We start from the raw sequence: 26,902 nt of genomic DNA on the forward strand, positions 1-26,902 counted from the left end.
AAATGCTACTAAGAGTCAGGCAATTTACCACCCAAGTAAGTTATAAGCTTTGCGTTCAAATCAGTTGACTTCCCCCCCCACTCTTCTTTATAAAATAAGTACATGTCAATTAGCTACTGAGATTAGTCTAATTGCTTACACTCTCCCCAAAATTCATGGCCTTATGCCTAAATTAGAAATTATTATTATTATTATTGGTCTTGTGCCAAAAATTGAAACCAGTATTATTATTATTATTAAACTCAAGTTTGGTCTTATTCTGAGTAGAATGTATGTAGATAGTAGGTTACTTCCTGTAACCTTAGATATATACAAACTATCAATAACCTTTCAAGTGCCTAAAACCCTTCTGATAATCTTTCCTGTTCCTAAGAGGCAATCTTTCTGTAAACACTCTACAGGACATCCATTCCAATCTCTTTCAACCATTTGTCTATATCATTACTTACAGTCCCTAATACATCAATTATTACAGGCATAACCTTTACAGATTTCATATTCCAAATTCTCTCAATTTCAAATTTTAAGGAATTATATTTTTTTAATTTTGCATCTTCTTTCTTTACAATCCTGGAATCAGACAGACATGATAGACCAAGTAGTAAGCACTATTATTGTTATATCTTATTTTTATTTTTTTATCCATTTGAACTGGAAAATCCTATAAAAATCTTGCATTTCTCCAACTCAAAGTGCTCATTCAACCCAACTTCAAATCCCCATTATTACTATTAAGGTAGTAAGCTGGCAGAATTGTTAGCATGCCAGGTGAAATCCTTAGAGGTATTTCATCTGCCACTACATTCTGAGTTAAAATTCCACTGAGGTCAACTTTGCCTATCATCCTTTTGTTGGGTGGGGGTGGAGAGTTGATAAATTAAGTACCAGTGATGTACTGGGGTTGATGTAATCAACTAATCATCTTCCTGCAAATTTTAGGTCTTGTGCCTTTAGTAGAAAGGCTTATTAATATTATGACAGTGAGCTAGCAGAATTGTTACTGCATCAAACTAATTTAGAATAAATGTGTTTTGGCTTTACATTGGAGTGCAAATGCCACCAAAGTCAACTTCACTTTTTATCCTTTTGGTCTTGATAAATAACAGTTGAGCATTGAGTGAATGTAATTGACTTACCCCTCCCCACAATATTTCAGGCCTTGTGCCTATATTAGAAAGGGTCATTATTAGTGCAGTGGAATAATACAAATGGTTGACCACCTGATGAAATGTCTTGGACATTGAATGAGAGAAACTGTTGATTATCAGACAAAATGTAACACTTTATTGAATATCTTTTATGTTCTGAGTTCATATTTCACAAAAAAAAAGAAAAATAATACCAGTAATATATTGGTACTGAGTCTATGTGACATGATAATAAATCATTATTATTGAACCTATGGTGGTGGAGAGACAGGATCAAGAGCAATGAAAAGTAAGGAACTTAGTTACATCCCTTTACATTCTCAGTGCAAATCTTGAAGTTCTCTTTGCTGTTCACCCTTTTAGGGTGGTTACTGGCATTCTGTTGGTTATGATGACAAGTGTTTCAGTTGGTCTGATCAACAGAACAGCCTGCTTGTGAAATTAACGTATAAGTGGCTGAGCACTCCACAGACATGCATACCCCTAACATAGTTCTCAAGGAGATTCAGTATGACTATGACAAGGCTGGCCTTTTGAAATACAACTCATTTTTGCCAACTGACAGAAGTGAAGCAACGTCAAAGTGTTTTGTTCAAGGACACAACGCATCACCGGGAATTGAACCCACGACCTTATGATCATAAGCTAAATACCCAAACCATTAAGCCATGCACCTTCACTGGGGGTGGGTGATTAACCCTTTAGCATTTAAACTGACCATATCCAGCCCAAATATTCTACCTGTTTTATGTTCAAACAGGCCAGATCTGGCCTCTCATATCTACCTTACAATGTCATTCTAAAAATAGACTTTCACACCATTGCAATCTTGAAGTTACAAGATAAATTCAAAACAATATGAATAAATAAGCGTAAAATTTGTCAGAGTAATCTGAAAGCTAAAGAGTTAAACTAAGTATCAATCAATCAAATTCTGGGTTTGATATAAACTTTAATCCTCTCCTAAAAATTTCTGGCCTTCTACTCAAGTTAGAAATTGGCCAATCTCAAACCGCTGAACTCTACGAAGGAGATGACAGAGGACCAAGATATATGATGCAATACTGTACTCAAGAAAACCTGTCCACCACAACAGAATTGAGACCCTAAAACCAAGGTGCCATGAAAAATGCATTGGTGTAGGTGCTGGTACCACTTCTAAAGCACAGGTGATGATGCCACACTGTGTGGAGTGATTGGCATCCAACTATAGAAGCCAAACTGTTATGGAATCTGGTGTAGGCCCTGGCCTTATCAGCTCCTGTGAAGCTGTCCAACCCATGCCAGCATAGAAAACAGATGTTAAATAATGATGATGATGGCAGCAACACTGGACTAAATACCTTGCAGTATTTAGTTGAGTTCAAATCACATTGAAGTCAACTCTGAGAGTACCAAGTTGATTCACTTGAGTAATAGCCCTTAGAAATGTGTAACTTTCTGCCAGACAATAATAGATAGCTGCTCTTACAGTATTTAGTTTTCTCTCTTTGCTTTTTATCCTTTGAAGATAAGTAAAACAAATATTTCAATTTTTATTACTCTAAGGCCTCACTGTTGTTTAACCCCCAGGTCAGTTCTGATCAAGCAGACCTATGGGCAAAGGCAATCCAGCATGACCAATCCATTATATTTTATAGAGGATCCTTAGATGCAGTAGATGATTTCTGTTACCTAGGCAATCTAATTAGCTCTGAAAGCATAATCACTAGAATAAGAACTGGCCGGAGAAAGTTCAGGGAGCTGTTACCCCTATTGGTAACAAAAGGCAGATTGTACGATGCTTGTGTATTGATAGTGAAACACAGACTAAATGTAGAGGACATACAAAGGTTAGAAAGAAATGAAGCTAGTATGCTCCGCCAGATGCACAACATCAGTGTGTATATACAACAAAGTGCAAATATGCTGACAGAAAAATTGAACATAAGCAGCATCAGATAGTGTGAAAGAGAGAAGACTGTACTGGTATAGTCATGTGATGAATATGGATGAGGGCAGCAACATAAAGAAGTGCCGATTTCTAAATGTGGACAGAACCTGTGAAAGAGGGAAACATGGTACAAAGGTATGAGAAAACCATACCAAAGTAGACAGTGGAACACAGTGCAGTCCTCTGGCTCACCAGCTCCTATCAAACCATCCGATCTATGCCAGCATGGATATTAAATGGTGATGACAATGATGCCATGTTATTCCTTTTTAAAGACTGTAGGGTGTGATTTGAGAGATTTGGCTGCTATTTCTAGCAGATTTTGAAATAAGCATCCTTGAGTTATTACAATAGTAGAATTAAAAGAGAGACTTAAATACTGAATCAAATGCTTACTGTGATCTCACTGTGTGCCTCACACTTCTTAAAATCAGTTCCTGTGAGATTTGACTATCTTAAATCTCAGAACTGATAAATTCAATAATAGATGAGAGGATACAAATATGGTTAAAGAAGCTTAAAAGAAAGTCCCCATTAAATATCTGAGTTGTTAGGATAGTTCTTCAGACATCTTTAGAAGTCAAAGAATTGTTAAAATTACATTTTGATGGACATCAGATGTTATATTTTTACATGTGCACACGGCACTAGATGGGATTTACCTTGTGGATACAAGCATTTATATCCTTCGTCTAGAAATAATGGTTTGTAATTGGAAACTGTATGATGTATGTATCAAAGAATAGGACACCTGGTGACAAATGCAAAATCAAAATATAAGGTAGACATAGATATTAAGCAATTTTCATCTCTAAAGACAAGCTAAATAATCTAAAAGGTTATCTTAGCAAAATCTACATGCCAGTCATTTTATTGCATTTACTTTTGTGGGCAAGAAACAATTCTACTTTTTATTCTAGGAAGCAAGAAAAATATCTACCTGAAAGAAAGTACCAGCTTTCAAGCTAAACAGTTTTCAGTACATATCAGTTCACTAGGGGCACTGAACTGTATTTTTCTGGTCAAGAACAAGCACAAGAGGTCTGCTTGATCAGGTTAACTTAGAACTAAGCAACAACAATGGACAATCACCCAATGGAAGAAGAGAGTATGAAAAAACAGCAGAAATCGAAAACTGGTTGGTCAATAGAAAAATAAAAACAAAAATTAGTGTGACAAAATATAGAAGGATTAATGTCAGATGTGGAATAATAGGGAAAAGTTGTAGAGTAAATAACTTAAGTAAAACATAGCAAACAGTTTACTTGGCTCACTAAGTGTGAAGTTCTGTGAAGGTAAATATGGGGAGTTCTACTCAAAGAATAGATAGCTGAATGTGAAGTTGTTAACCAAAGAACAGATACCTAAATGTAAAGCTGTTGAAACATGGTTAGATCTATTAACCAAAGCGAATGAAGTAACTGGATTACTAAGAGAATACTGAGCAACTTTGCAGTCACAAAGTAGATGTTGATAATAATAATGTGCTAAAGCAATTAAGAAAGGCACTCCCGTTAAATATACAGAGCCAAAGGAAGTTACAAAACTAAAATGCAATGAATCACCGGCTACTGATAACATAACTGCAGAACTATTAAAGTAGGGTGGTGAATTCATCAGATGCCTTGTAAAATTGTGTAAATAGTGTTTTATGTACTGGAAAATAAGTCTCAGTAAAGGGAGATAATCAATTGTTATAACACTACTAGAGATGGAACCTTACCTGCCCAAAAGTTATTTTTTTTACTTATCCAAATTATAAATCAACTACAAAAATTATTGTGAAACAGAGGCTGGTTTTCAAGAATGGAGAAATGCTAACCCTAGAGCTATTCAGAAAGCCTTATCTCTGTCATTCATGATTGACAGATTCTGGTAGATACACTGAACAAATATATGAACAGGTTCAGTAAGTATACTTTGGCTATCTTGGGTACCAAACTCAACATTGGCCCAAAATCTGCGTATTGAGGATTTTACAGCTTAAACAATGTCATCCTAAAAATTGACACAACCAAGTTATTTCGTTATTTTCAGTGAATAAAATACCCCCCATCCACCCAAACTTCAACAGCAGTATCAGAGAGAGATGAGCAACAGGTATCTCCTAACATAGCTTATTCAGTGAAATACCTTTATCTTTTGTTTCAGTCATCTTGACTGTAGCCATGCTGGAGCAGCACCACCCTTAGTCGAACAAATTGACCCCAGATCTTATTCTTTGTAAGCCTCGCACTTATTCTATTGGTCTCTTTTGCTGAACTGCTAAGTTATGGGGACATAAACACAGACACACATCTATATGTATGTACGTGTATATATATATATATATATATACACACACACACACTGAGCTTCTTTCAGTTTCCACTCGCAAGGTTTTGGTTGGCCCGAGGCTACAGTAGAAGACACCTGCCCAAGGTGCCATGAAGTGGAACTGAACCTGGAACCATATGGTTGGTAAGCAAGCTATTCACCATACAGCCACTCCTTTCTTTTGTCACTAAGACTGTGCAAAGGAGATTAGGAAGAGATGTCCTAGTTGCAGTATGTTTTAGAATGTAGAACATTATTATATGGAAAAAAGTTCTCCTTGAAGATGAAAGCAAGGGCTTATCGGAGTTGTGTGAGATCTGCAATGCTGTATGGGAGTGAGACATGGTGTCTGTGGGAAAGTGAAATGGCAATTTTGAGAAGACTGAGAAAGCTTTGGTGAGACCAGTGTGTGGCATGAAACTATTCGATAAAAGGAGGGTTGAGGACTTGATGGGGATGCTGGGGTTGGAGGAATTGGTGGAACAGCTGGCAAGGGCGAATAGAGTGCAGTGGTATGGAAATGTGTTGAGGAGGGATGAGGATCATGTTCTGAGGAGAGTACTTGAGTTTAGAGTGAATGAACCGCAAAAGCAAGGTTGACCAAAGAAAATGTGGAGGAGATTGGGAGGGTTGGCTTGAAGAGGGAGGTGTGCAAAACCGGGTGAGATTGTGTGAGAGCGGTTGCTGTAGGAGTGAGGTAGATCTACCCCCACCTTAATGGGGACAAACCTGGATTCAAAACATTGGACAAGAAGTGGCGTAGTTTTGTTGATGTCAAGCCAGCATGGTAAAGCAAATTCACAAACAGAAACTGTAACAAAAGCATACATTTTTACAATAAAACTTCATTACAAACTTATGGTCATTGACAAAGACTATATAAATACATGTATATTTTTCAGGTCAGATATTACTTAAGTTAAAAAAATATGTTGTATTTCTTTTAATCAATCTTATTCTCCAAGTCTTCAGATACTTTACTCTACAATACATTACTTGGATGCAGTTCCATGGTAGTCAATATGGGATTGGAGAGTAGATCAATCAAAACTGTGGAACAGAAATTATTAAGGTAGTCCATAGTCTGGGAATCAAACTAGAGTGAGAAGTATGGTTCTATGGACTTATCTTTTATTTTTTAGTCAAGAGACAAGGCATTGTCTATTGCCCATTACAAGGCAATAGGTTAGATCCACCACCCAGAAAAATTTACACCCCAAAAGCAAAGAGCTAAAACAAATACCACAAGGTATCCAGACCAATGTTTTTATGGTTCTGTCAATCCACCATCTTGTATTGGTAGATTTTGTTTTTATTTAACTTCTGGAAGGATGAAGGACAAAGTTGACCACCAAAGGATTTGAACTCAGAAGGTAGAGGGTGGGAACAAATTCTGCAAAAACATTGACGATTTAATACTGTCTATTCTTAAGAGAAATCAGATACAGAGAATAGCTTAAGGGAAGTTGGAGGTTTATTTAGTACACCGTACGAATGCTCATTTATTAGCTAGAGAAATTTATCTCCCTTAACCTTTTGATACCAAGCAACTTGGTTCTATGATACAAACACCCTGTTTTAAAATAATTTAAATTAAAAACTTCAAAATTCCATGTTAATTTCTATTCCCAACACCAGCTTAAAAATGACTAAGCTATTTTACTAGACTCTTCATTATTTTCAAAATTAATAGAAAAAAATTAAATAAAGACAGTGTATTTCAACAGAAATATAGTAACGAATGGTGCTTGGTTGAGACAGTAACAAAGTTAAATTACAAATTAGACTAATTATAATTTATAAAGGCTGATTGAAGAGAGAGATAAACTAAATGTATTATGCATTGTTTTATTCTTGCTTAAACCTTTTGTCACCATATTTCTTTTCAAATGCACTGCTTTTGTTTCAATTTTGAAAATTAAGAATTTGGTAAAGCAACTTTTGTCATTATCGACTTTGTGTTTGGAACATAAATCAACATGAAGTTTGTATTGTAGAAACAGAGGCAGTCTTGGGTGGGTTGGTATCAAACGGGTTAATAAGTGTTCATATTCCAGTAAAATCAATCAGATATTTATACCTCCAGGCTGGTAATATAAATACCAGTTATATAGTACGGGATACCACAAATGACAATGTCAAGAGAGTATCTAATAACTGGTATTGTGATTGTGCAATGACTCATCAGTTAACATTCACATTCTATTCTGGCATGGGTTATGGCCAAAAAATTTAGATTTCAAAGAGTACCAGTATACTTGGAAATAAGTAGGGGCAGCAGTAAATCTGTTGAAACTGATGAGCTCTTCATTGACTGACAATAGCGATTTCAACTTCTACAGGTAAGTGTTACCTCTGCATCAGATAGTCTTTCCGCAACTTTATACAACTGAAACCAAAAGTCAAGCTCCAAGCCAGTGGACTACGCAAGGAAATCACATCTATACTGGTATGGGAAGAGATAATTACAATCATTCCTAAAATAAAATTTTAAAATGGTAAAAACCAGCCCTTTTCTGATCATACTCCAGAAAAAACACTGAATTCGGCATTGCAAGTAAATGAAACATTAAAGTAAAATTCACTGCTCCAGCAAATTTTACAGCAATAGGAAGTTAACTGTGTTGTACCTACTCGTGTTCATTTAACCTGATAGAAATAGCAATGTAATATCCTTCAAATCACACCCTACAATCTGAAAAATGAAAAGTGACAGGTTTCACAGTTTGAACGTCTCCGATCGTAGTACTTTGACATCTGGCTCAACAATGAAATATGTAAATTATTTCAATGTATTGAAAATAATTTTAAAGATATATCTTAAAAGAAAAAAGGAGTACTGTCAAAAGTCACTAAAGCTCTTCTTGAGACATTCAAAGAACATTTAAAAGACTTTAAAATCATCGACAGCAGATATGTAACCACATAAGCATCATACTTGGTAGTCCAGAGTACAAATTAGTAATGACTTATCTAATACACTTGTCAATATCCAAAATCCTTGATACCTGTTGGATAGATATGCATTTGGATTCCTTTAAGCGACATCATTGAGAACACAGGTTTCATGTGTAAGAAGTTAAAAACCTAAAATTTATGTTACATGGACTTTAAATGATGATGATAATGAACTGCATCCTTGCTGGGGTAATGCCTTTGAAAGTAATTTCAGTCTGGCATTTTATTGGTTTCTGAGTTTCACCTGCTAATCCATGGGTCATACAGGAACACAACATTTGTAGATTCCCTCTAAATTCCACTGAAGGTTATAGTAGTGGAGACTTCTATAAAGTGAAATGTGGTAGAACTGGAACTATGTAACTCTGAGGTAAAATTCTTAATCATACAGCCATCTAATAAGCATATTTTAAGAATGAAGAGGTAATAAAGAGAAAACAATTTAAAGACATTTTCACATTTCCCCGTAACTTAGCGGTTCGGCAAAAGAGCCCGATAGAATAAGTACTAGGCTTACAAAGAATAAGTCCTGGGGTTGATTTCCTCAACTAAAGGTGGGATTCCAGCATGGCCACAGTCAAATGACTGAAACAAGTATAAGAATATATCCTGGATAAATAAAAAATATGGTAAATATGTTCATACACCATACTGTGGATATGAAATCAGGCAGTATTTGATAAAATTTTTTTTGTTTTTCTTTTGAAGACCCTTAGGATAACTATAGAAGCATATAGCAATAGTTATACAGCAAAACCATGTAAGAACTGCAAATGACCTTTCGGAATTGTGCACAGATGTCTTTGGTAGTTTATGTTTGTGCTGCTGCATAAAGAGACTTGTAGGTTATCTTTAAGGATTTGACTCACAACATTCATGTTATCTTTTGACAAACTTGGACACCCATTTCTTTCATGTACAGTAGTAGTTCATTTAAATGTTCACCTTTCTTATTTCATTATATTTCTTTGAATTAAGAACAAATCTAATTATTAAAATTCTAGTTATGAAGAATGTTTATAAAAAAAAAAACTAATCCATCTCACCTCAGATCATGCTGCGGTGTTAAAGTGAAGCTAAATTTTTCTAACTTGAAACCAGTTATAATCTGGAATTTAACAAATTCAGCCTGCTAATTTATACAACTATCAAATCATCTATTATTAGGTTATTCCAAAAATAATGGCCAATTTCAGAAACAATTTTATTCTGGAAAAATTAATAGAAATGTTTTGATTAGTGAAAGTATGAGCTGTGAACAGCTATGCATCTCTGCCATCTATCAACAAGATTATTTATGCCTTGTTGATAAAAACTTAGTGGCTTTGATGCTAAGATATCTTTGGACCTGAAAGCTTTATCACTTAAAAACGTTTAAATGCTTAAAAAAAAAAAAAAAAAAGTAGTCAGTGGATGAAAGATCAAGAGAATATGGAGGAGATAGTAAAGTCTCGTATCCCAAGTCTGTGAGTTTCTGCAGCATCATTCTTGCAACATGTGGTTTTGCATTACTGTGGAGCAGAATTGGGCAATGCTGATTCACCAATGCAGATCTCCATTTTTGCAAGTGAGCATGCATTTCAGCGAGTTGATTGCAGTAAACTTCTGCTGTAATGTTCTGATTGGTTTCCAGAAAGCTGTAATGGACAACACCAATTGCAGACCACCAGACAGCTACCATAATCTTTTGCTGATGCAACTTTGGCTTTGGGAAATGTTTGGGGAACTCCTCACAATCAAGCCATTGACCTTATTTACAGTTATCATAAAGGATCCACTTTTCATCACAAGTGACTATTTGGTCAAGAAAAGGATCACAGGTATTTTGCAGAAAGAGCATTGAGTACACTTCAAAATGCCAAACTTTTTGATTCTCATTGAGCTCATGCAGTACTCATTTACCGAGCTTTTTCACCTTACCAATCGTCTACAGATTGTGTGTGAGAGTTGTAATACTGACACCAAATTTTTTTGACGTGGATTTTGTTCAACAATTGCTTTCAATTGTTCATTGTCAAGGTTGCATGACTGTCTTCTACCTTCTTCATCTTCAAGGCTCTCATCCCCACTATGGAATTTCTGAAGCCACCTTCGTACTGTGCAATCACTTGGGGACCCCTCTTCCCAGGCTCTGTTGTTATTGGCAGCAATTTGGGAGGCATTGTGCTCAAGTTTGAACTCCTGCAAGAAAAGTAAGCAAAGGTCCTTTTTTGTCATGTTCATAATTAAGGGCGCCTATGCTTCAAGAATATTTTCTGTATGAAATAAGTATAAAATTATTAAAGAGCATACATCAATTATTAAGTATGTTAAAATTCACCTAAAATATAATTAAAATACTATGATAAAATTGCATTTCAAAACATTTAGAGCAGCCATTATTTTCAGAACATCCTAATAGAAGAGGCACCATTGAAGATCATTTCAAAGCATTCAAATTACTCTCTCCAATACAATGCTTATTTATTCACATTGCTTTGAATAATGCATTATCTTGAAGCTTTGAGATTTCAATGATGTAATTGTTTATTTTTAGAATGACATTGTAGGGTAGGTATGAAAGATTGAATCTAGTTAGTTTGAACATAAAAAAATAGAATATCAGGGTGATCAAATAGCTTGCAATAATGAATTTTAAAAAAAATCATACTATTGGCTTGAAGAAAGCTAAGAAAACACTCACCAGCTACATAATATTTCTACAGCCTATAATGTACTTGCCAATTTACAATTAGCTAGACAGGTACAGTGAGGTAAGTTAGCAGCAAATAAACCAATAGCTCAGTTGAGAATGATTAAAATCCAAAAAATTATAAAAATTGAAACTAACCACCACTCCTAGAAGGAAAACAAAATTAGTTTTAAATCTTGAGAATACAAATTAAAGGAAATACATTGATATTGGTTTTAAATTTTGGCACAAAGCCAGCAGTTTTGGGAGAGGGAGTAAGTCAATCACATCAACCCCAGTGCTCAACTGGTAGTTTTTTTTTTTTTAATCAACCCTGAGAGGATAAAAGGTAAAGTCAACTACTGTCGTGAAATTGGATGAAATGCTATTAAGCATTCTGCCAACTTGCCATCCAGGTAACTACATTAATATCACTTTCAAAGTTTAGCACAAGGCCAGCAATTTTAGGGGAGGAGGTAAATAGATTACATTAACCTAGTGTACTTATTCTATTGACTCCAAAAGGATGGAAGGCAAAGTCGACCTCAAAACATAAAGGTGGATGAAACACCACTAAGCATTTTACCTGGCCTGCTAACGATTCTTCCAACTCACCACCCTGGGAACTACATCAATATCAAACATGGTTTAATGGTATAATAAAAATGATACAATATTATTGCCATCTTCATCACTAATAATCTTGCCTAATGTGGATGTGTTTAGGATGGGAAGTCAAGAAAAGAGTCTGTAAAAAGATTATACTACTACTTTCATTTAAAAACAAAAAAAAATGTAACCTCTAAAATACATATTTTATCAGGACTATACACCTTTAATGTGGCAAGTAGAGCTAAAAAAAAAAAAAATTATTCTGTAAAGAATACCTAAAATATAGGCATAGCAGCAAGAATCATGGAAAAAGGAAAGTTATTTCCATTAAATGTTAATGCTGGATTCCTAGGCATACACATGTGGGAATGAATCTTCTGCCAGCTTCAACAAAGAGTATGCCAGTTCCTCTATCAACAGATCTACCTGCTCACTGACTTACAATGTAAATGATTGTATTCCAAACCTTTAAATGTAACACCCCACCACTGACAGTGCATGACAAGGCTGGCCCCTTAATTATCAGGTACAGTCTATTTGGTAGGTTTTCATAGTTTCTATCTACATAAATTTTATTCACCAGGCTTTGATCAATTCAAGTCTAGAATAGAAGGCACATGTTAAAAGGTACCACACAGTGAGATTGAACCAAAAATCTCATGATTGTGAAACAAATATCTTAAACCTGTCAGCATTCCTATACCCTTATACACACATCTGTCATGTAGTAGTGATAAGTTGTACAACAGGTTTTGGCTTTATCTCTCTCTCTCTCTCACACACACACACACACAACAACAATGGCCAAAACAAAGAGAGAGAGGACAATAATATAAAATAGACATTGAGATAAAATTGCTTCCCTTAGTTGTTTTAGCTGATCTCTTCAAGAACATTTCTAACTGGTTTTAGTATTGCCGCTGTTATCATTAATTAGTTGATTTCAGCCCATTTTTCTTTTAAATTAAAAATATATGAATAAAAAAAATTTCATAAAAATTTCACTGTTCCTCTGTTCTTGGGCGGCAGAATTAACTGACTAGTTAGACACCACGTGGCACCAACCATTACAAGCATTTAGGCCCATATTCCAGCCTAAGCAGAGTTTCCTTTCATCCACCAGTCCTGGACACTGCCTTCCTCCCTAAGAGTTTTGAAAGAAAGAAAAAGGAAAAAAATCAAACATGCAACCAACCAGCCAACCACCCACACCAGACAAAATTCATAAATATTACAAATATAATTTTATCCTATGTTCAAACATGACCAAAATTAGGTTTTAAAATCCCCTAAAGCTCACACGCAATATGAGCGTTTTGTGTGTGAAAGGAACAGTTGGACACAGCTGTTAACCCTTTCGTTACCAAACCGCCCGAAAAAAATTTTGGTTAATGTGACCAAACCGCCCAAACCCGCCCGTATTTACCTATTCATATTTAAATCAGAATATCAGAGCAAATCTCTTTAGTACATTCGTGAAAACACGTGATTATACTTCGTAAACAGTTCATCTACAGTTTTGTACAATGATTGAAGTGTAATTTTAATTCCGTGAATTTTGGGAGATTTTTTTCCAAAATTTGTTCCTATTGTGTTTTCAAAATTTGTAATTCTGACAAAAAATGGATACGAATTTCATTATATCAAGCAGCGAGTCAGAATTCGAAGGATTTTCTACTGAAGACCTTGATAAATCTAACTCTATGACTGAAAAAAAAAAAGCACGTGGTATTTGATAATGAATCCGATGTTTCATTTTCTGAAAGTGAAAACAGTGAATCCAAAAGCTCCGACAGCAATAAAGAAAATGAATTGGCACCTGAATGGAGTGAAAATTTAAAAACTGTTTCTTTCGGTGATTTTTCTGAAGAAACTGGACCAAGCCACAGACTTTCCCAGGAGAGTAAAGCCTTAGACTATTTCTTTTTACTTTTTCGAATGAGCCTATTTCAAACAGCGGAAACGAACCGTTACGCTAAATGTAAACAAAGTGAAAGAAAGGATAGTTTGTGGTTTCCCACAACCTTAAATGAAATTAAGACTATTTTGCCAAAAATATTATTATGGGTATCAGAAAGTTACCCAAAAATATTATTATGGGTATCAGAAATTTACGGCGGAAACGAACCATTACGCTAAATGTAAACAAAGCGAAAGAAAGGATAGTTTGTGGTTTCCCACAACCTTAAATGAAATTAAGACTATTTTGCCATAAATATTATTATGGGTATCAGAAAGTTACCCAGAATAACAAATTCTATCGTAAAATTTTGTTGTATACCCAATTGAATATTAGCTAATAACCCATTTTCTATAGTGATGTTTGAACAAAATTTTAATAATTTTATATTTTGTTGAATTTACCTGTATCTACCTGCAATTAGAGTCACTTCGTGACAAAAATTATAGTATAGAATTGGTTGAGAACATTTCATTAAATTATCTTCCAAAAATCACATTAATATATTGATAAATAAAAAAGTTATAGTTGTTTAATGAAACCAGACTAAATTTATGATTATGTTAGAAATTAATTGAAACACATAAAGGGTGTATTTTGGTCAGAAATATAGTAACGAAAGGGTTAAACATATATTAGTGTTAATTATATCTATAGAAATCACTTAGAATTTTCTTCACCAAATGAGCCTGTTTATCAAATATTTCTCTTTATTCAATATACATAAAATCTATGTTATATTATTTATTATTTATGTATATATTATATATATATATATATTTTATATATATATATTATATATATGTATAGTTAATACCTGCTCTGTAAGCAAATAACCATTATAGAATAAACAGTTGTATGTAATCCATATCAAAATTGATGGGAAGTTTTGGTTAGAGCCCAGAAGTTAATAGTATAAACACCAGCATTACCATCATCATTATTTTGGCAATTCTTAATTTGAAAGAATTGAGCAGCATAGTTAATTTTATTTAATATTTTATATTTTTTGCTTTGTTTATTATTTTATTTTAAAGAATGAAGCAGTCTCTTCAAAATCAATGGTAATTCATTTTTTTTGTTTCCAATTTCATTGAAATTGAAATCTGAAAAGTGCATAAGGTTAGGAATAGTCTCATGAATCAGAATCAAGTCTTCTGAATGAGGTTCCTAAATGTCGAACAGGCTTTATCATTTTTTCTCTAGCTTCTCGACGGCCATCTTCTTTGTGATCAAAAATACAGTTGTGCTGCTCTGGCAGTCGATGTGCTGCACAGAAGACATAATCTGGAAAGAGAAATGGAATTTCAACGAAACATTTGTGGACAAACAGACACATACAACCAAAATGTAAAATCAGATCAACTAGTTTTGGCTAACATCTGTCTTTTTCTAGATTTGCAGAAACCCTCTTCACTGCTGAGAGAATATCTTGTTCTGTATGGAAAATGTAAATTAGATCAGATTACATTAACAAAGCTATGTAAAGCTGGCCAAGTAAATTGAGATACCAGTAGAGCATATTTGCGATTAAATTTTGTAAGGCTTTAACCTTTTGATACCAACATCCAGCATTAAACTGATCTAAATTTAAACTTACTAAAGTGTTCACTATTTTAAAAATTAAGTGAAATAAAAAATATTGTACTTCAACAGAAATATTCTTTTCTACTCTAGGCACAAGGCTCAAAATTTTTTGGGGGGAGGCCAGTCAATTAGATCGACCCCAGTATGCAACTAGTACTTAATTTATCGACCCTGAAAGGCAAAGTCAACCTCAGCGGAATTTGAACTCAGAATGTAAACTGCTACGCATTTTGCCCAGTGTGGTAACATTTCTGAAAACTCACTGAATGGAGTGAAAATTATTATGAGTATCAGAAATATTCAACAGAAATATTCTAACAAAAGGGTTAAACGAAAGTTGAAACTCACTGAACTGATTTACCATTCTGGTTGCCAAGAATTTTATAATCTAACAGTATTTCCACAGTAAGGATAACTATGTCTTTATTAAACTTGGTTTTAACAGTTTAAAAATTTGATTTTTAATGTAACACAGTAAAAACTAATTTGATCTAGGTGTGTAAGGTATTTTGTTCTCTGCTTTGTTGCACACACTTGAATTATTGTAATTTTACTTTTATCTACCAATTAGTTTATAAAATACTCATTAAAATGAGATATCTATCCTCTTAGAAAAAGTAAAAGGTTTTCCTGTTGTCCTCAAGAGAAAAGATGAGAATACTGGCAATGATTTGTGATTCATACAACCCTATTAGTGTAAAATAGAGACATTTACTCCAGTGATCCAGGAAGATGTGAAAGTTTTTTCAAGACTTTAACTGATTTACAGAGAACCAAACTCAATGACAGCTGATAGTAAACGTGTGTGTGTGTGTGTGTGTGAGAGAGAGAGAGAGAGAGGAGAGGGTAGAGGAGCTAGAGGGAGGAAGAGGAGATAGAGAGAGGAGAGGAGAGAAAGAGACTGGGTTACATATCTGAAGGAACTCCATTTGAATTTCCTTTTGCAATTTTTTTGTTCTTTGTCAAACCTTATTAAGTGTTAAGGTTGCAAATCTATCATAAGACAACCCTATGCACAATCAACCCATGGATTGAGATATTTCAAAGAATATATAATCTGCAACAATACCACCTTCTATAATTTCTTGGGCAATAAGACCTATAAAATCTTTGTGTAAAGACACCACTCTGTATCATTTACAGGAAAAAGCTTTAACTCATTGAAAAATGTAGCAAAGCTTAAAAAGAAAGCAAACATACAATAATACAATAAATAGTTTGTAAGTTATTCTTTGGAAAACTTTCTGAACACTAACACAATAAAAAGCATCAGAACTAGCCAAAACCTTTCTCAATAATAAAATGGAACCTAGGTGAATGAAAATGCTTCAAATACTTACCACAGCGGCACTGACCAATTTGACGTTGTGCTAATTCTAATTTGCATTTACATTGATAACATCTTTTCTTGTTCTTCTGTATTGGTTTGTCTTCCATTTCATCAATGGTTCTACAAATATTAAGTACATATTATTAGCCATATTTTGTGAGAGTACTGGTTCACCTACTTTTCAGTTGCCCTTTTCAAAGTTATCAACATTTTGACACCAGTTCTGCGCATCCCCTAAAAACCACAGAAAAGGCACAGAGAAACTAATTAAAATATTTACTGAGAGCAAGTTCTAACAGGAGCATGGAATCATTTGGCACACTATGAGAGTCAAAAGACTAGATGAATTAAAGAATTTAAATAATCTAAAATAAATATATGAATAAAACAACTGGAAAATATCTGCTGATCTTCAAACTAGATTTTTTAAGACTGGATTAAATAGGTTTTCATAAAACTGACTGTACAGAAATATTATAGTTAAAGACATCATCCAGTCAATCAACTAACTTTGTAGGAATTATAGAGATTATTTCTAGCCTTTAACAGGTCACTAAATCAGGAGAAATACAAATTAAATGAAATCCTTACAGAGCAGGAAATGTTATTCCTGAAATGGGAAAACTATTTTAATGTTCTTGGAGTTGCAGAAATGACACAAACTAGCTTTGGACCAATGATGAATAATAGTTGCTAGAGAAGCATTATTATAATACTAGCAAGAGATATGATCAATATAAATCAGAATTGAAGAGTATTTCCTAACTTTCAATACTTTCAAAATTATATACAGAATTAATAAGATATCCACATTTAGTTGGATATAAAGATTACAGAAAATATGTTTTCCTGACAGCTAAAGTGATTAGGCCTGGGAAAGATATGCCTGACATCTCAGGTTACTATTTCAAACATGGCTCAGCAAATCTAATGGGACTGAAGACAATTCTTGAAAATCAGGCTTGCTTTATGTCCAAAAAATACTGACAAAACAATTAGATCAGACAAATTAATAGAAGAGCTCTTTAAAACTCTGATACAGTGTTTCAATTTCTCTTGAACTGATCATATTTATAATTGAAGCAAGAGAAGCATACAAAGAATTGTGTTGAGGGTCACATCAAGAGAGATATAGCACAGCTGATTACATCATTTTCTTCTTGTAAGCCCTTAAAGTTATTCCATGATGATATATATCTATAATACTTCCATCACACTCAGAACAAGAATCCCAAAACATTTGACCATCTATTAGTGTTAAAAACAAGAGTTGCAATGACTAATGCACATTGATATAAGAATCCAGAAAGGTTTGATGTAGTCTTTGTTTCTAACACATTGGTTTATTAAATATTTATCACTGAAGTAGAAATTAAATGTAGGCCTTCAATCTACACTGATTAAAAACACAAGATGGATTTTGCTTTATTATCAATTTTCGAATAGTAGTCCTACAAGTTGTAGGATCTCTTGGTAAAATGGTTATTAATCAGGAAGATGCGTGTGTGTCTTATACCCATTTAACCAATGTCTACAGTGATATTCTACAAAATAAAGAGACCTGAACAAATCTGTATAAGGAAGAAATTAATAACCTTTATGCCCACCACAACCTCATTAAATAAATTTTGAGGAAAATACTGGAATAAATTACAGTTTAGAAATCGGTATCAAACCAAACAATGCAAGGTTTATTTTAAACAGAGATAAAAGCAAAGATTACCTTTATTGCAAGGCATGTCACAAAGATCAGTACAATACAAAAACAATGTTTGGCCTGGACTTTGGATATAGCAAATGGATAAACTCTGAAAATAGTACTCTCACCATGCAGAAACACTATGAAACACCTTGCAGCAAGAAACAAGGTTATAAACCATAAGTTAGCAGCAGTAGTAGTAAAATAAAAATGCTATTCATTTTACCACTTGTCTCTGATCATAAATTGAAGCTTGAACCTAAGTGATATTTTAAACATTTACCACACTCAATGGAACTTCTCAACAAAGCACAGTCTATGCAATTCACCATTCAGGTCATGCAAGCACGCGTCAGCAAACACATTAAGAGTTTTAAGGTGTGATAAATAAACTGGACTATAGTTCAGAAATATTCTCTCTCCTTCACACGCACACACACAATATTGCAGAAACAGGCTAGATAGTTAACATTTCTTATCCGCCTTTTCATGGGTTCGCAAATGTGTTTCAGGATTATAAACACAAAGTTCTTTTTGTCAGGAGTTATAACAAGAGTTGATGTGAGGTTTGAACCCTGAGGTACAAACTACAGAACTAAACACTGTACAACCTATAACATAGTTCTGCAATGCCACATGTATTCACATTTGTTAATATAAGAGAGTGAGTGTGTGTGTGTGTGTGTGTGTGTGTGTGTGTGTGTGTGTGTGTGTGTGTGTGTGCGTGCGTGTGCGTGCGCACGCACACAACCCTGCTTGCATATGAATAGTATATAACTTGGGAAAAAAAAACTTTTACCAATTGAATGAAAATGCATAATTTCATTCATTTATCCATTTTTGCCTTTTTTGATGTTGGCACAGGTTGGACTAATAAATTGAGGAATTATTTCACAACTAGATGCCCTTCCCTTACCCGTTATTCATGTGAGAGATTTCGTATTTCACACATCTTTGAAGAAGCAAAATCAGCAAACCATTTGTTGATGGGGAAAAATATACACAGCTTGAAAGTTTGCAATCTTCATAACAGTGCAAAAGTAAACCCACAGGCACAGATATGTACACATACAAGCACATGTATGCACACTACACATATACAACAGGCTTCTGTCAGTTTTCATCAACCAAATCTGCTCACAAAGATTTGGTCAGCCTAGGGCTAGAATGGAAAACACTTGCCCAAGGTGCCATGCATTGGGAAGTGAACATTTTAACCAAAGTTCACTTCCCATGCTTCAAATACACACACACATACACATGGGAGCTTCTTAAACAAGGTACTACTTGCTCATGTAAAATTGATAGATTATGTGACCGAGCATGATAGTTTTCTTAATCTTCTGACCACCAGTAATATATTTCGCAAAAACCCATTCAAACCAAAAGTAACTTGGAACACTTATAGTTACAATTAGATACAACTTTACCTTTATAATATATTGAACTGAAGCAATGCTCAAGTAGAATTGACCCTAAAGTAGGGTTAGATATGTTAGTGATGTGAAAATTAAGACTATCACCATGAAGATTCTGATAAAGAAAATATGTTTTTGAAATGTTTACAGTTGCTGCGTGATCTACAGCTACAAATTTTAAAAGGAACCAGTTAAAATAATTGATAAGTGATATTACCTCTTTACACCTTTCTGTTCTTCTTGACTCTTTTCAGGTGTTGACTGTTGTTGCTGCTGACAGGATGTTGGTACAGGCTGGTTACTAAGGTTTCCAGGTGAGCACTGAGTACTTTCCTCCCGGCATGATGTCGAAGCTGTGCTTGAAACTGGAACAGCTGATTCATTTAGTATGTCTTTTCCCAAAGAGTTCTTATCCCTGAGTGTCGAGTGACTTTCGTCACTCATTACCAATATAGCACTCTTATTGCAAATGTCACTGTTATTCAATGATGTCTCTGACAAGGGTGTCCCATTGTTAGCACATTTAGTTACAGAATTAGAGAAGATTTTACCTGGCCTTTGCTGTGCCATAGGCTCTGGAAAAATTACACTGGTTTCACCAGTCCCACTGCTTGAAGCAATATTTGAATGTGACACATCTAACCTATCATCACAAGTAGTGTCTACAACTTGGTTACTGTTAAAGCTAGAATCAGATCCAGAACCGATATGAGATACAGCTACTCCTCGTCGGTCCTGTAGTTGAGAATTTTCTAATGTGGCTAAGTGAAAAAGAAAAACAAAAAAATTCTTAGAAAATAGAAATTAAATAAGAACAAGACCTGCACTGCAAAAAAATAATCAAAATCAGAATCCAAAATAAATTTCATCAGAAAGAAAGTTTATATCAAGCTAACATATGACATATTTTATATTGCAATTGGTCGGTGGGGCCAACAGTGATTTTCTAAGAGATAATGACCATTTCATTGCAACCATGAAAAGGGGCTGTTCGTACCACAAAGGAAAAACAAGCACCACAATATTTTTATTCAGAAGCTGTTCGTTTTAGTTTTCTTACCAACATTGTCATTTTCCAGTGTAGATCAGTGAAAGATGTAAGATACATATGATTGGCTTCCACAGCTTTTGCATACAAAATTCTACACAAAATGGTTAAACCTAAGGCCAAGGTTAGGAAAGCAGGCACTTGCCCAAGAAGCCATGTGGTTGGATCAAACCCAATGGTTGTAAGGTGAACTTCATAACTTCATGACATAGATTTCACTTACAGCTGCACATCCTTAGACTTTTACTCATCAGATCTCTCCTTTGGGATGGAATATACAGTTAACATCTTTTATCTAAAACTACTAATAACACTATTTTCTTCAACTGAAAAGAAAACAAAAGGAAAAAAAATTTCTTTTTTTTTAGAGAATGAATTAACTTTCTACAGTTTTATCTGAGGTCTGTTGAGCTCTTTTCACAAGAGGTCACCCAATGTTAACTTCTTTGATTCTGGACTGCTTTAAAATTAGCTATTCAATAAATCAATGAATCATTACATTTGCTTCAACAGAATGACTTTGCAACCACACTGCAACTGCCATACTGCACCAGTCTACAGCTGATGCTGTGTTACCATTCCTAACCCCAATCCCACCCCAAATAACATCTGGGCTACAACTAATCCACACATGCAATAATCACAAGAGATTTTTGTTTGGCAATTAACAGACAGTATAACAAAATATACATGATAACGATAAATCTACAAAATACCAATGCACCTTGAAAATGAAGAAAAATCATAACTCACCCATTAAAGAAATATCTTGCTAATTACCTGTGGAGATTTATCTTTTATGACAATTTGTCAAAATAAAATTACCTAATTGAAGAACTTTTGAATATGGTTTTTAACCTTTCATAACATTTTAATTTAGTATTTTCTAATTATAACAAGTTAAAAGAAAAAAAAAGTGGCTGTGTGGTAAGAAGCTTGCTTCCCAACCACATGGTTTCAGGTTTAGTCCCACTTCGGGGCACCTTGGGCAAGTGTCTTCTACTACAACCTTGAGCCAACCAAAGTCTTGTGAGTGCATTTGGTAGGTGGAAACTGAAAGAAGCCCGTCGTGTGTGTGTGTCCATCACCACTTGACAACCAGTGTTAGTGTGTTTGTAACTTAGTTTGGCAAAAGAGACCGATAGAAGAAGTATCACTTAAAAAAGTACTGGATTCAATGCATTCAACTAAAAATTCAAGGCAGTGCCCTAGCATGGCCACAGTCTAGTGACTGAAACAAATAAAAGAAACTTATAAATTCAAATATTTATATAGAAGTATATCTATGTATACAAAAATACTTCAGTAATATTATATTTTATGATCTATGAATTTTTTTGTGCTTTGCTAGTATTAATGGATCAAAAATTAGCTAAAGTTAACATTTTATAAACTTTTGGTTACAAGATTTTTGTTGAAATACACTTATTTTAGATAATGAAATCATGAAAAGTTTAGTAAAATAATTTATAGGTGCAGGTATGGCTGTGTGGTTAAGAGGTTTGCTTCTCAGCTGCATGATTTCAGGTTCATTTCCATTGGGTGGCATTTACTTCTGGGTCGAGTAGATTTAGCAGATGGGAACTGAAAGAAAGCCTGTTACATATATACATGTGTGTGTCTTGATATCTTGCAATAATCAGAAATGAATGACATTGCTTGTATAGTGATTCATTTAGTGTTCCATGGAAGCATGTCTAGCTATGGAAAAATATTGCTTGGCTTGAAAACAATTGAAGGTTGATGACAGGAAGGGCAGCCAGCCATAGAAAATGAGCCTCAATGAACTGTATCGAAGTTATCAAGCACGGTAAAGTGAGCATTAAAATTTGGAACAAGAAATTTTGATGGAAGACTTTCACCAAGATCGCTTTCAAACAAAATCAAGATATGAAAGTAAATAAAATGTTTGCTTTAGAAGCATTGAGATGTACTGAAAGATACATCTAAAAAATCAAGGCAAATTCAGGTGAGATGGTATCAAAAGAATCAGAAATAATGTCAAAGTTAAAAATGAAATAACTTTTAATGGATACATAAATTAGAACAAAAATTCAATATGATTTGTGAAAAACAATGAAGTTTAATTTACTCAGAAATGCCATTCACATACAAAGCAGTTAAGTTTGGGCTAAAATATTTAATACAATGAGCATTACCAATCTAATTAGAAACACTTATGCAGTGAAGAAGAGAGAAAATTAAATTCAGTGACTAATATTTTACCAATTCTGCTTAGTATAGAACATTTCATTGGATTTGCTGAAGTGAAAGAATCAATACTGTACACAAGTAGATGTGACAAATTAAAAAAAAAAATTAAGGGGTAAATTATTCAGGTGTAATTCCTGTGATGACCATCCAACATTTTTTTTTTTTTTACCCAGATACAATGAATCTATATCTTTCTAGCTGAAGCGGGATTTTGGCTGCTTTTTCTGGTAGGTCAACTGATTAGGTAGAGGCATGGTAGATCTTTTCGTGTATTTAAGAAGTTCAATTATCTAGGTTCACTTAACAGTCACGAAGATGAAACAGATCTTCAGTGAATGTTCTCTCATTGGTCAATCTCATCTCCAAAGTAGTATAGTGGTTTATCTCTCATCTGCCTCCCATACCAAAGAAGTAAGAATAAGTACCAAACTACAAAAGCATTTTGGAGATTTGGCTTATTATTTTTAAGTCAAAAGAGTATTGATCTACCACTAAAATGTCAATATTTCTCAAGAACTATACCACAACAAAACACAATCCAGACTTAATAATTAACCAAACTACTAAAACAGGCACCAGAGAAGGGTTATGATATACTATATGTCCAATAGCATTGAAGTTACTCAATATTTAAATACAGAAATCACTAAAACTCATGTTCATACAAACAAATATTAATCTGGGGGAAATCTGCAATAATTAAAAACTTACCATCTGAGATTTTGTGTGATGAAGAGGATGGAGAAGTGTTTTTTACTTGGTCAGTCTCTTTGGACATGACTGAATTAGCTGACTGTAAGGCTCTGCTTCTGTTTTTTTCTAAGTGTTCTGAAGAAGAAATACATAAATTAGTACCAAAAAACACACATTATATATATAGAAATATATATTTATATATAGAAATATATATATATAATATATACATGCACATATACATACATATATGTACATACTTATGCATGTATGTGTGTGTGCATATATATATATATATATATATATGGGTACAGGACATCACAAAACGTAAACAACATGAAATACGAAGACAAACTTGGGTATGTGAAAAGCGATTCGTCTGGTTTGTTGTATGCCTCCACAGTCCTGTTTTTGTTACCAACTTTGACCCTCTGCAAATACCAAATTTTATTTGGGTTCACGGGAGCAACAGCCTTTCGAAGCCTCATATTGCCTTTAAATACTCGAAATGAGTAGACAACTGATGAAGGGCCATTCTTTGTGTTACTTGTCTTGTTTTCCATTTGTTTCTCTCATTCATATTACCCAAGTTTGCTTTCATATTTCATGTTTATGTTTTGTGACGTCCTGTACCCATATATGCATATATATATGCATATATGTGTGTGTGTGTGTGTGTGTGTGTGTGTGTATACACATACATAAGTATGTTCATATATGTATGTATATATGCATGTACATATATATTTCTTATATGATGGAACTCAATGCATCCATTTCCAAGTAAGTATATATATATATATATATATATATATATATACATATATATACATATATATATATATATACATATATATACATATATATATATATATATACATATATATACATATATATATATATATATACATATATATACATATACTTGTACTACACTCACAGAGTGGTTGGCGTTAGGAAGGGCATCCAGCTGTAGAAACACTGCCAGATCTGACTGGCCTGGTGCAGCCTTCGGGTTTCCCAGACCCCAGTTGAACCGTCCAACCCATGCTAGCATGGAAAGTGGACGTTAAACGATGATGATGATATATAGAATAAAGCATATGCTTAGGATTTAAATGCATACAAAAAGATTCATATCGTCAGTTTAACATCCAATCACACGGATTAGATGTCTTTCTTGTCACTAATCCTCAACCATTTCTAAGTAATATTTGCACAGCCAGATATGTTCTCCAGGAGATTGAAATCAAAGAGCACTGCATGTATGAAGGGGATACTCATTTAAAAACTATCATATGATATCAAGACAAGATATCCTTTGGCATTGTCTCTACAGCATCCAGCTGTAGAAATCACGGAAAAGGAGACATTGAAGCCCAATGCAGTTCTCTAACTCACCAGATCCTGTTGAACCTTCCAACCCCTGCCAGCATGGATGACAGTTGATAATATATGATCCAGCCTATACCAACATAGAAAGCAGAAGCAAAATTTTATATATATATATATATATATATATACTAGACTACCTGTGACCTGTTGGGTCACCAGGAAAGTGAGTTTCCCAGCAATGGGCTTTTGTTTCATGGCTTTTCTTTTCTGGGTTATTTTGCATGCTTTCAATGAATGTGACATCGAAATGATGTGTGAATGGCTCCTTCCCCCAGAAAAGGAAAGCTTCAGCTGTTATTTCTTGCATGCCCTGCTACCACAGGTAGCAGGGCATGCAAGGTAACCGGTATTTCAGGTCCTTTATTGCAACTGCTGTTACATGGTAGTGTGCTAGAAATAGCAGACAAATTTTTGGAGGTGAGATACATTGAATGCATTTGAAAGAAACCTATGGAAAAACTATTTCACACCAAGGTTACAAACGGGTCTTTGACAAAATATTTACCGTATTTTTAAAGTTATTTTCACTTAAAAACATTTGCCCATCATAATGTGTCTATTGGAAAGGTTAGAATTTCTTCCCTTTCAGGGTTAAGTTATTTTCAGAGTATTTTCCCATTATGTACTGTTTTGGGCATTTATACCCCAAAACCCAGAATATCTAAATAGGCACTGGTCTGATTTACACAAAACTTGTTTTATTCCGTTTATATTCACATTTCAGGGGCACTTTACTTTCAAAGTATTTTCCCCATTATGCACCAGTTTGGCTGTGTAACATTGCAAGCAAGCAAGATTGAACTTCATTTTTAATTTATTCTAGATATATGAATTTCATATTATGCTCAAATAATGATTAATTCTGAAGCATATTTATATTGAGTTCTAACACCAGGTTATTAGAATTGTTATGCCAATGCCAAATTTTTATATACCTCAAAATGTAAAAGAACCTGAAGCAGTTTGAGTATTACCTTAAAATAAGAGACAATAAAAAAAATGTCTGCACACAGATAAAAGATATATATACACTAACTGATACATATCTTATAGGGAACCTATGCACACAAAGAAACACAGCCAAAGCAGGTGAAAACAGACATAATACATGTACACATTCCACACAAAATGAATGTGCGTAATATCATAATCGTTTAATATCTGCTTTCCATGCTGGCATGGGTTGGTCAGTTTGACTGAGGACTTGCGAGCCAGGAGGCTGCATCAGGATCCAATCTGATCTGACAAGATTTCTACAGCTGATGCCATTCCTAATGTCAACCACTCATCTATCCCTAGTTTCTGCATTGACCACCAGATAAGGGACCTTGTCAAAAGCTTTCTCCATGTCAACAAAAGCCAAGTATAGAGGTGTATCTTTGGCTAGGAATTTCTCCTACAGCTGTCTTACCAGAAATATAGCATCAGTGGTGCTTCTACCTGGCACAAACACAAACTGCATCCTGTCTAAACTAACTCTCCCTAATCAGTGTCTTGCACAGTGTATATATATTTTATATATCAAGTTATCAGCCAGTAATTGAAGAATCTTAGTGATATGTAACAACTACATATACATGTTATATGTACAGTGTGCATGCATGTGTATGCACACACATATGTGCATATGAGATGGAGAGAAAGCGTTTGTATGCCTGTGTTTATCATTTTCTTTCATAGTGGGTTAATGAAAGGCAGCAAAAATTATAAGTGAAAGATGCATCTCTTACAAATAATTTACAAACACATCCCTAGGATAACCAACACATTTTGAGTGAAATTTGCTAGATGCAAACTGAAAGGGTTCTATTTATTCTGTGTGTGTGTGTGTGTGTGTGTGTGTTTATACTGCTGAACAACTGCTGGTGTGTGTCCCATATCTTGTTTGAGGCTGATGGGATCAACTGAAGCTTTGAATGT

General features: G+C 34.3%; 1 protein-coding gene across 4 annotated transcripts in view; it reads right to left on the minus strand.

Moving 5' to 3' along the window:
* Positions 1–14,674: 14,674 nt before the first annotated feature.
* Positions 14,675–26,902, minus strand: part of LOC115217146 (AN1-type zinc finger protein 3) — a 57,364-nt gene continuing 45,136 nt past the window's right edge. For all 4 annotated transcript variants that reach the window (XM_036507522.1, XM_029786760.2, XM_029786761.2 and 1 more), the window contains 4 exons: positions 23,606–23,722; positions 19,850–20,393; positions 16,526–16,635; positions 14,675–14,885 (listed from right to left, as the gene is read on the minus strand). In XM_036507522.1, the coding sequence (XP_036363415.1) occupies positions 14,734–14,885; positions 16,526–16,635; positions 19,850–20,393; positions 23,606–23,722 (923 nt within the window). In that variant the 3' untranslated portion in view covers positions 14,675–14,733. The remainder of the gene's footprint in view (positions 14,886–16,525; positions 16,636–19,849; positions 20,394–23,605; positions 23,723–26,902) is intronic.

Source organism: Octopus sinensis, linkage group LG11 (genome assembly GCF_006345805.1).
Source record: "Octopus sinensis linkage group LG11, ASM634580v1, whole genome shotgun sequence".
NCBI classification, from domain to species: Eukaryota; Metazoa; Mollusca; class Cephalopoda; order Octopoda; family Octopodidae; genus Octopus; species Octopus sinensis.